The sequence below is a fragment of the Hyaena hyaena genome, unplaced genomic scaffold, assembly GCF_003009895.1.
Source record: "Hyaena hyaena isolate Hyena2069 unplaced genomic scaffold, ASM300989v1 scaffold_2127, whole genome shotgun sequence".
NCBI classification, from domain to species: Eukaryota; Metazoa; Chordata; class Mammalia; order Carnivora; family Hyaenidae; genus Hyaena; species Hyaena hyaena.
Genome location: NW_024082739.1, coordinates 81,719 through 93,723, shown reverse-complemented (window position 1 = coordinate 93,723; position 12,005 = coordinate 81,719). Strand labels below are relative to the sequence as shown.

At 36.2% G+C, this 12,005-nt stretch overlaps 2 protein-coding genes across 2 annotated transcripts; one reads left to right on the top strand and one right to left on the bottom strand.

Annotated features, from left to right (window-relative positions):
* Positions 1 to 352: 352 nt before the first annotated feature.
* LOC120227227 (olfactory receptor 52Z1-like) lies at positions 353 to 4,986 on the top strand. Its single transcript, XM_039225382.1, has 2 exons — positions 353 to 446; positions 4,028 to 4,986. The coding sequence occupies exons 1-2, from the start codon at positions 353 to 355 to the stop codon at positions 4,984 to 4,986; spliced, it is 1,053 nt and encodes a 350-aa protein (XP_039081313.1).
* Positions 4,987 to 9,810: 4,824 nt separating this feature from the next.
* LOC120227226 (olfactory receptor 51L1-like) lies at positions 9,811 to 10,770 on the bottom strand. Its single transcript, XM_039225381.1, is given in 1 exon segment — positions 9,811 to 10,770. A coding segment is annotated over 1 exon segment (960 nt).
* Positions 10,771 to 12,005: the final 1,235 nt, after the last annotated feature.

The window sequence follows — 12,005 nt, the reverse complement described above, 5'->3', positions numbered from 1 at the left end:
GGTTAGCCCCCAAGCTACACTGAGGCAATTGTTGGCTTCTCACCCACTCCACTGTCTTTGGGATATGCATTCTGCCCACCTGCCTACCTAGTCTGCACTAGGACCTTTTCTATGGACAGCCTTGAGAGAGTAATGTGTTGCTGAGGCTGCCTGGAGTTTATACATGACCAAATTCCATAAAGGCCTCTATATGAACTATTAAGATTCTGGTGGCCTGGTGTAGACAGCTACTCATCTGGTGGCCACTTAAGCAAGATAAGCCTCATAAGTAAGTTCCCTTGCTTATTAAACCTTCCACTTACCTGTATAAAATGGCCTGCCTTTTTCCTTAGTTTTTTCCTGCCCTTGATGTATGGCGCCAGTTTGTGAAACAACAGTTGATGACCAGCCAGAAGATGGAGGAAATGGGACCCAGATCATGTATCCTTGGGGACAAATAAACTATGGTAACATTGATAAGAAAGGCCTCTTGTTTCTGATATATTGTGGATTTCACTTGAGTATTTACTTGTCAGGATTCCCTCCATCCTTTAAAATGCAGATAGAGGAATATCTGTTTTGATAGTCACCATATCACTAAAATCACTTTGGAAGGCAGTTTGGCAGCTATTACAAAAGTAAACATACTCTTACCATATGAGCCAGCGAGGACACTCCTTTGTATTTGCCCAGATGAGGTGAAAACTTATTTTCACACAAAAACTAGTACCAACATATCTAGAGAAGCTTTGCTTATAATTATCAAAACTTGAAGGCCACCAAGATGTCCTTCAAGAGGTTAATGCATAAACTGTAGTACTTCCATACAATGGAATATCATTCATCAGTAAAAATAAATGAGTCATTAAGCCATAACATGGCAGAGAGGAAAGTAAATGCTTATTGCTAAGGGAAAGAAACCAATCTGAAAGGTCATCAATACTGCATGTTTCCAAGTATATGACAATGTGAAAAAAATAAAGCTATAAAGACAGACAATAAGTGGTTGTAAGAGGGCTTGGAGGAAAGGACAGATAAACATGTGGAACACAACAGATTTGTAGAGCAGTGAAACTCCTGTGTATGATATCATAACTCTAGATACATGTCATCATTTGACTAATAGTCAAAACACAAAAAATGTACACCCTAAAGAATAAGGTCTAATGTAAACATTTTTTTAGCTAACAAAAATGTGGCGATATTGGCTTATAAGTTATAACTATTGGATCACACCTATATGACATGTTAATAATAGGAGAAACTGGGTGGGTTGAGGTGAGGGGATTATGTGTGGACTCTGTACTTTCTGATTAATTTTTCTATAAGCCTAAAACTGCTTTATAAGTAATACTTATATAAATTTTTAAATCTTTAAATATCTAAAACATTTCAAGTATTTAAATATTTTAAATATTCAAATATACTGTAATGTTTTTCCTTTAGAATAACTTCAAAATATCTCACTAAAGGACACCTGGCCATGTAGGGACACATATTAAAATAGCCTCAATAGTTGGGCTTTATCATAAAAGACATCCATGTTTCAGAATAGTCATGCAATAGTATCCTGCAAGGACTACATACTGAACTAGAAAAAAAGTGCAGAGATGTTGCTCAGAGATTTGGTTTGAGATGGAAAATTATCCAACACAGTTCAAATTTGGGAAAATAATCACAAATGTGAAAGGTCGGTTTAGTAATCCATATACTGACTGGGTCTCAGGTGCAAAAGCAATCACGCATCAGGTAAAATACCCAAAAGACTTCTTGGCCCTGAGGTTATTCTTTCAATTGTTGTCATAGAGATCTATGTACAACACAGGTGGTATATATATGCCTACAAATGTCTGCTGAATCCCTACAAACAAGACATGACATTTTTACCTAAGACCTAAGAATATCAGTGTGGACAGTGCTAAGAGGAAATTCAAGGTCTGCCTTTTTATATTCCCAATGATTTAGAAAACTCATGAATTTAAAAGGTAAGTTAGAATAGTTCAGTGGTTAATAATTTGGGCCCTGCAATTAAGGTTCATGATTTTGAAACAGGGTTTACATACTCCTTAGTGTTGTGACCTTGGGAAAGTCCTTGAGTACCTGAGTTTCCTTCTGTGTAAAATGAGGTACTAACAATAATTACTTCATATAGTAATTGTTACCATTAAAATGGATAATCCATGTAAAGTGATTAGAGTGAGTTTTAAGAAAATGCTTAGCACATGGTAAGCATTTATACATATTTGCAATTGTTATCTTTACCATTACTGCTATATTTCTGATCCCTGTGCTGAAATGTGGTATGTCTTCTATTTAAATATGCTGACGTTTTTTGTGTGATTGCTACACGAAAGCCAGGCACTGCTGGGAAACAACTAGATAAAAGAAGCAAAGTGTCATTCTTACCAGGATAATAAAGTTGTGGTTATATCTCTAAAATAATCACTCAAAAATTCTCTCTTGGACTTGCATTCAAAACCATTTCATCTTTTTTGATGAAAATTTTTGTTAAGAGATGAGAGAGAGAGAGGAAGAGAGAGAGGACAGTGTGAAGGAGAATAGAATAAATATGTGTTAACTCATGTGATAAGGTGCCCTACTTCTTTGTTAAGGGTTGGGAAAATCTGTGAAGGGTTTCAATTAATAACTAAAGTGTAATAGACATCTTGCACTACAGTGTAGTTTTCCATACTTGTGGAAGTGTCACATGAAAAGTGGACCCTTTGCAGATTTTAGATGTTGTTTTTTTGTTTTGTTTTGTTTTGTTTTAGCTAAACAGCATTTATTATCCATCATTTTGAAACTTTTCATGATTTGCAGTCAAAAAGTATTTATAAACATCTTAGTGCCTTTACCAAAAGTATTGCATCTGATTACAAACTTGACTAGTTGAATTAGTGTTTTATAAGCCCTGGGAAGATATATTTGAGGTGTTTTTTAAGAAACCTATTTTTATTAAATGTTTTTGATACATGAAAAGTAAGAACTGTCATTACTTTAAAAAGTTGCTAAAATGTGATCTTACTCTTTTGTTGGTGAATGTGAAGATTGTAGTCCCTCTACTCCACAGTTGGGTCTTTCAATAATAGGAATTGAAAATCATGGGCCTTGACATATTTTCAGTGACAGTCTTGTCCTGAATGAAAACATTCTTTACTCTGGAGTTTTATTTGTCTTCATCTTCCTTGACTCTAGTTTATGATCCTTGAGAGTTTGTGCTTCTTAGGGTCTGAATAATACCACAATTTTAGCAGAGCAGTTTAAATTTCATATTAATTAAACTATTGTCTTCAAGAGTTCAAGTGAGAAGCAGATCAATAAAGCATTTTATTTATTGTAGAAAAAGTAAGCCAAGGAAACATCACTCATACTATCAGGATGGGAAACAGGAATTGGAATCTTCATGCAGATTCATGTATCAGTTGACCATTCAACCCCTGTCCTTCCATTAACTTTGTCAAAGAATGAAATATGAACCCTCTCCAGTCTTCTATTCAGTGTTATAGAGAAAAAATAAAGAGAAACTACTTTTTGGTATTTAATAAATTATTATCAAGTTAGAAAAGCAAAAACTATATACACAGCACCATTGAAAGTTGAAAAAGCATACATATAAATTATGTGTTTATAACAATTAAGTTTACAAAAATAAAGGTTTTACCACTTATTTTTCTGATTCATAGTTTTGTTTTTTTCAGAGATAGCAAGATGCCCCATAAAAGGGAAGTGGTTTGCCCATAATCATTCAGGTTTGGGGCAGGGGTCGTTTTTTTGTTTGTTGTGTTTATGTGTGTTTAGTAAGCTGTAAGCCCAACATGGGGCTTGAACTCAGGCTCAAGACCCCAATATTAAGAGTCACGAGCTCTACTCACTAAGCCATCCAGGCACCATCATTCAGATTTTTAATAATTTTCTCAGACCATTTTATTCTGTTTCTACTTCCTCATCCCAGAATTAATTGTTAGATTTTAACTAGGATGAAAGAATAAATATGTGTTTTCTATTAGTGTTTGCTCCACCTATTTTCTCTCTGATTTTCATGTAACAGACTTGGGCCACCTGTCTACAAGAACATCCAATTCTACATCCACTCACCTCACTGGCTTTCTGCTGACTGGAGTCCCAGGATTAGAAGACTTCCAAATCTGGATCTCTATCCCCTTCAGCTTCATGTACCTTTTGGCGGTGATAGGCAATGGCCTGGTTATGGCAGTGGTGGCTGGGGACAGGAACTTCCTTGAACCCATGTATCTCTTCCTGGCCATGCTGGCACTCAATGATGTTCTCCTTTGTACTGTGACAGTGCCCCAAATGCTTCTTATCTTCTGGAAAGGCCCTTCCCCATTAACATTCCCTGCATGTCTCACACAGATGTTTTTTGTTCATGCTCTTTTCCTCTCTGAATCCGCTGTTCTCTTGGCCATGGCTTTTGATCGCTACGTGGCTATCTGTACACCACTCCATTATGCAACTCTTCTTACAGGCTCTCTCATTAGCAAGCTGGGTCTGGCTCTGGTGGCTCGGAGTGTGGCTGTGGTCACCCCTGGTGTCCTCCTCATTCTCCGGCTACGCTTTTGCCGAGAACACATCATCCACCATACCTACTGTGAGAACATGGGCATTGCCAAGTTGGCCTGTAATAGCATTGCTCTCAGTAGCATTTACGGGCTCACTGCTGCTCTCCTCACCACAGGGCTAGACTTTGTCCTCATCTCCCTGTCCTACTGGCTAATCCTGAGAACAGTCTTCCAACTACCTTCTAGGGAAGCCCGGATAAAAGCCTTTGGAACATGTGGAGCTCATATATGTGTCATCTTGATATTTTATACTCTGGCCTTCTTTTCCTTCTTTACCCATCGCTTTGGAAATCAGGTACCCAAGCATGTCCTTATCCTCCTGGCAAACCTCTACTTACTGGTGCCACCTACTATGAACCCCATTGTTTACGGGGTAAAGACAAAGGAGATAAGGATGCATGTACTAGGGCTCTGCAACAAACCAAAATGACCCAAGGGTTATAAAGCAACAAAGAATACATGAGTCCGGGATGGGGGATCAGGCTTAAAAATCAAGTCTAAATCAATCTGGACAGATCCATTCCCAAAACACCTAACCTCTGGATAGAGCTTACAATAGTCACATTTCCAAATGCTGTCTTCCCAACATGGGGTAAACAGGAAGCTAACAGGGAACTGCTCCATTTCCATCAAAGAATATTTCAACATAGTAAGGTAATAAGCAGTGGAATGTCACTATAAGCACAGGGGACTTAAATATCCTTTTTAAATACACAGTGCCTCTTTTATGTCAATTTGCTGCAGACAGGACAAAACGTAAATTCCATAAGTCATGGTTTAGTTCAGATTCCAGCTTCATCGTTATATCCACAAAATCTAGAATATAAAACATTAACAAATATTTGTTAAATAGATACATACATTACCTAATCAAAAGCCAAATGCTAATAATGTTATGTATCAAACTCCCTACTGTGTCCTTATGTATTAAATAGGACCTATACTTTAAATACTTCTTTCCTTTCCTCTAAAACACCTTTCCATTATCTTGCAGAGAATGTTGATATCTCCTTTAATACCTTAGTGTAATAAAGATTCTTTTGGTTACACACAAATGAAAGTTACTTTAGTTAGATTAAATAAACAGAAAAGCAGGATGAGGCATGGCATACAACCAAGAAGTTTGAGGATCTGTGCCTTAGGAAGGACAAAAGCCAGGCCAATTGCCCCATATTGGGTCAGAATGTTAAAATTGCATCAATCTGTTACATCCCTTAATATTCTGATATTAAGTTGAAACTGTGTCAGGGAAATTCTCAGAAAAAAAATCCTTGCAAACGGTCAAGATTATGTTCACTGGATTCATTTGGCTCTTTTATATAAGCACCTACAATTTCTCTCTTTTATTGGTTTTCACACACCAAACATTCCTACTAATTTCATTCTATAGTAGCTGTGACAAACTTTATTATTTATAAATCTGTCATTATTTCTACATGTAATCCCTTTTCTCCTCTAGAGAATATTCACCTGTTAATTAATAAAAGATCTAAAATCTATCCCTGGCATAAGCCAATAAAACAATTGGTACGTCATGTAAAGAAGATGTGGTATATATATATATATATATATATATACAATGGAGTATTACTCAGCGATCAAGAAGAATGAGATCTTGCCATTTTCAACTACGTGGGTGGAACTAGAGGGTATTATGCTAAGAGAAATTAGTCAGCCAGAGAAAGACAAATATCATATGACTTCAGTCACATGAGGACTTTAAGATACAAAACAGATGGGGGCACCTGGGTGGCTTAGTCGGTTAAGCGTCCGACTTTTGCTTAGGTCATGATCTCGCGGTTCGTGGGTTTGAGCCCCGCGTCGGGCTCTGTGCTGACTGCCAGCTCAGAGCCTGGAGCCTGTTTCAGTCTGTAACTCCCTCTCTCTCTGACCCTCCCCTGCTCATGCTGTCTCTCTCTCTCTCCTAGAAGAAAAAAAAAACAAAAACAAAAAAACATTAAAAAAAATACAAAACAGATGAACATAAGTCAAGGGAAGCAAAAATAATATAAAAATAGGTAGGGGGACAAGACATAAGAGACTCTGAAATATGGAGCACAAACAGAATTACTGGAGAGGTTGTGGGAGGGAAGATGGGCTAAATGGAGAAGGAGCATTAAGTAATCTACTCCTGAAGTCAGTATTGCACTATATGGTAACTAACTTGGATGTAAATTTAAAAAATAAATTAAATAAAAATTTTCATCATAAACATAATATAAACATATACATGGTCTAGTGGTTGAATTAATTGAATAGTGTCTTGTAAATATTTATATTGTTATCATTCTTTTTACAAATGTATATGGCTGTTTCTAGATTATGTGTGTAATGAGGTAATTACTATAATATATGTTTTCTAAGAAAATTATGTTTTTATTATTTAAGATATCAGATGGAATAACTGAACGGCTAAGTGGGATAATGAAGTATTTTGCAGTGCAATGCTTTTTATGAACAAAATGCCAGACACTTAGATGAAAAAAGGCATAGTGATCTTCTTTACTATTATTTTTTCTTGCCATTGTGTTTTGCCACTGAGAGCTTTGGGCAGCATCAAGCTGATTCATGTATAACTTAAAAGATAACATTTGATATTATGCAATTATGAAAATAATTGCATTGCATATTTGCCTAATGATAGAGGATTCAAATGCACAAATGAATTTTTGTTTGGGCTTCTGGTTATTTTACAGATTCTGCAGGAAGGTAGAGAATGCTTTCAAAAGGCAAATAACTACTCATGACTTTGTCAAACAACCTAATATGAGTAAGAGTGTTTCCTAATTTATAAATCCATATAAAAATGAGAAAGATGCTCTAGACATATTAATGCAATTCTAGGCAGGAACAGGAGACCTTGTTTTTGGAGCACCAGATGCTTGCCAGAAGACTAAACCCCTGCTTTCATTAAGGTTGCACAGCAAGATAATGCTTCTGTTCTCAACTCCTAATACAACCTTGTCATTCACTCATTCATTCATTGATTCATTCATTGTTATATTCAATCACTTATCTCCCTACCAACTGTATTTTATTGAGAGGAAATATTTCAATTTTGAATGTATGTGCTTTCTAAATGTTTATGGTAAAATATATTTTATGAATATAGTGTAATACTAATAATAAAGTTAAGAAGTGAGCATAGTAAATAATAATCTGTAAGTTTAAAGTTAGATTATCTATGCAGGTGTTCATTTAAAATAGTCTCATTGGTATGTAAAATGCAAAATCTAGGATGCAATAGTTAAAACATATTTCCATAAGCAAATAAAAACTAATACATCTTCATTTTTTAGAGCACAAACACTAGGAAAGTTATGTACAACGTCCACAGGTTAAAAATATCTTTTGAATTTGAAGTTCTAATTTTAAAGATGATTATCAATAAGTTAAATGTTACTTATACAATGTGTAGCTGATGGTAATATTCATTCTCAACATTTTCATTTTTTCCTATCAATTTTGTTTATTTATTGCACCAAATACTATCTAATTTTGATGTTTGTATAGTTTTATTTTTGGTTGACATCCCTTATTCAAAGCAGATATGCTAAAAGGACAGTGACTGTTGGAAATTAGAATCAAGAAATACGATAAAAGAGAGGAACGGACATAGTTGAGTTAAAACCAGGTAGCAGAAATAAATTTTGAATGTGCTCAATGTGACTGAAATATGAAATCCTAATTTAAGCTAGTAAGATCGCTTTTATTATATGATATGGGGTCATATAATAAAATCTTTTCCTCTATTTTCTGTAATATCCCAAGTAGTCATTATTTATTCAGTGACCGATTCATTTATTTTATCATTTACAATCAATAATGATTTGGTATCACTTTTATACCAAACATAGATTCATTTTTACAAGTAACAAACTCTTCAAACACACTTGCTATACTAGGTAGAACAAGGTATGTAAAAATAGAGTATTATTAAGACACAGATACTGGGAACTATAAAACATTTTTTAAAGTCTTATTTGTACCTTTTGTTTATTTTTTGCCTTTGTACAAGTATAGCCATATAAACTAGAAAATTCAATTACATTTGCACGTTTTCTGTACAACCGTATGCAGAGCCATGTGCTAGCTAATTTCAGAATTATAAGGAAGGATAGTTTTGAATACTGAGAAGAGTTCAAGATAAAATTAAGAGACCTTAATCTGTAACTGCTTCCTGCTACCACAAATTCATAGGTAGCTGCATCCCAGTGAGTTATATTGTTACATAAGTAAAATACTTCATAGCCAGGGATACCAAAGATAATACTTTTTTACATTTAAACAAATAGATGTCATAAATTATTATTAAGACACACTTTACCCAATGGATTATAATCACTGACTTCACATCACAGTATTTGGAGTATTTCAAAAATTACTGAGTCCAAAATTGTTATAAAATTAATAATATTTCTAAAAATCAAGAAAGGAAAAATATACAGATTGGCCCTTTCTATTTCTGAGCAAACCAAATTTCCTTAGTAGGGCAGAACATGTATATAAACTTTAAAATATGATGCTGATGCACCATAAGATTTGATAAGTTCTTCTTTGAACCTTAATAGGCTTTTATATCAAGATAAAATTTTTTTTCCATCTTGAAGAAAGAAAGAATGCAGATATACAAACACATTGTTATAACAAGAAAGGCAACATAAGATTTCCAAACAACTACAGAGTATCAAGAGGCAAAGAAACATGAGTTGTATGTATGTATGTATGTATGTATGAAGGTATGTATATATTTCTGAGAAAAAGTGAGAAAGAGAGAAGAGGAGGAGCAGAGAGAGAGAGATTGAGAATCCAGAGAAAGTTCCATGTTATCAGCGTAGAACACATGTGGCTCGATCTCATGAACTGCAGATCATGACCTGAGCCGAAATTAACAGTCAGAAGCTTAACTGACTGAGCCACACAGGTGCCCCTGGGTTTAATATTTAAAGAAAACTTAATGGATAAGTTCCCATGAAAGGTTGAGATTAGAAATGGAAGGGAATAAGTGATTTCTAAAACACTCAACACCACCATATTGATATTTAAAGGTAGTTTATGAACCACATGTTAAGTAAGCTGTATAGTCCCAAGGGACAACAACTCTCTCCTTTAAGAATTTCTCATGATACTCTGTGGACTCTATTTCTGATCTTTCTCTTTTGTTCACAACTGTGATGCCAACATGCCTCCTGCAGACAAATCAGTATATGTGTACATCATTTAGAATGATGCCATCATAGTTTAAGATCATGCCTTAAGATATAGTAGAACTGATTTTTGTGGGGCGAAGTAGGTGGAGGACTCCTTGGCGAATCTGTTTGGTCTTCACACTATAGATGATTGGGTTGAGCACAGGTGGAACCAGTAAGTAGATGTGAGCCATGAAGATATGGATCAGTGGGGAGGAATGTTTGGCAAAACGATGAACAATAGATAGCCCCATCATAGGCACATATAGGATGAGTACAACACAGATGTGGGATGCACAGGTGTTGAGAGCCTTAAGCCGTCCCTCACGGGATGCAATTTTTAATATAGAGTGAAGGATGTACACATAAGACACAAAAATACCCAGAGAGTCCATTCCCCACAGCACAATGACCAAAAGCAACCCATAAATAACATTAAACATGGTGTCAGCACAGGCAAGGCGGATCATATCCTGGTGCAGACAATATGAATGAGAAAGGATGTGGGAGTGGCAGAAAGGAAAGAAGGCCAGCCGGGCCAGAAGTGGAGTCATGGCACAGGCACTCCTAAGCAGGGCTGCAATTCCAATTTTCATGATAAGTCTTGGGGTGAGAATGGTAGCATATCGTAGAGGGTGGCAGATAGCCACGTAGCGGTCAAAGGCCATGGCCAAGAGCACAGACGATTCTGTGAAGGAGAAAGTGTGAATGAAAAACATTTGGACCACTCAGATGTTGAACTGGATTTCCCTGGAAATGGACCACAGTACCCTGAAGAGTGATATCATTGTGGGCATGGACATGCCCATGTCACTGAAGGAAAGCATGGCTAGAAAGTAGTACATGGGCTGATGGAGCCTGGGGTCTGTCCGAACAATATGCAGGATGGTGCAGTTACCCATGATCCCAACAAGGTAGAGGAGACAGAATGGAATGGATATCCAGTGGTGAAATTCCTCATAGCCAGGGATACCTGAGAGATAGAATGTGGAGGACAAGGTATTACTGGAGTTTAAGGTTGCCATAGAGCTCACTTTTAACCACAGTCCAATTTCAGGATCACTCTCCAGTGGGGAGGGCAGTGATAAGCCTGGCATCTGAATCAGGAAAACAAAACGAAAGCATTAAACTTCAATACTTTCCTGTAAGCACTCTTAAATTCATCCCCACTCTTTTGCTTCCTTCATTTCATTGCTGAGTATTGTTAGTTAAGTAAAATATATACTTTATAACAATTCTTTCCCTCCTGCCTCTCAGATGGAGGCTCATTGGCATTCTCTCAAAATATGGACAGTCTTCTTCTAAAGACACTACCTAGAGCAGCACACACGTAACCTGTTCAGGATGACATCTTTCATTTTTAATTTTCCTCTAGAAATTTCTTGGCAAAGGCTATTGATGCTAATATTAATGTTTTTTTAATAACTCCTGCTATGATTTACACACAATGCCTTTTTATGCCTAAGCTTCAGTGCTTTCTCAATAATACTACAACACCATGAACGGTGTCTTTACAGAATTCAGGCAAGTATGGGTCAGCAGTACTTATTACCATGATCAAGTCTTACTAAATTAAGATCTGCAGTTAAACCACATATAATTGAGGCCACAGACCTGGTCTGAGACTAGCAATCCCAGGAACTAAACATAGGTTAAAATAGACTTAATTTAAACAATTTTAAATTTAAAAAATTATAATAACGAACTATGTAACTTTAAATGTAATGTTCCTATTGTAATAAAATATATAATCTAAGCAAAGTGTAACTGTCCCTGACTCTGATTTTAAAGATTCACAACCTTCTTTCTATGATGTTTCAGATCTGCCTTGCTTATTACCACCACTAACCTCCACTTCTCTTGCCTTGGGCTTGTCTTTCTCACCTTCCTTTCTACACTTGCATTCATCATCTTAACTCCCTAGATTTTCCATTATTCCTTCTTTTTGTTAATTATGTGGAAAAATCTCATCCATAATCCAAGCTTCCTTTTTTTACCCCACTGCTCAGTCAGTTCAGACCATTCCTCTGATATTTTAAATACCTCTCCCAGGGTCGCCTGAGTGGCTCAGTCCGTTAAGTGACCAACTTCGTCTCAGGTCATGAATTCATGGTTCATAGGTTCAAGCCCTGCATCGGACTCTGTGCTAACAGCTTGGACTCTGGAGCCTGTTTTGGATTCTGTGTCTGTCTCGCTCTCTGCCCCTCCACCACTCGTGTTCTGTTTCAGCCTCTCAAAAATGAACAAATGTTAAAAAAAA

Excerpts from the sequence above, each read along its gene's own strand:
- LOC120227227 (XM_039225382.1), top strand. The coding sequence starts at position 353 with ATGGCGCCAGTTTGTGAAACAACAGTTGATGACCAGCCAGAAGATGGA. Across the intron at positions 447-4,027 it reads TTGGGGACAAATAAACTATG|ACTTGGGCCACCTGTCTACA; the intron begins GTAACATTGATA and ends TTCATGTAACAG.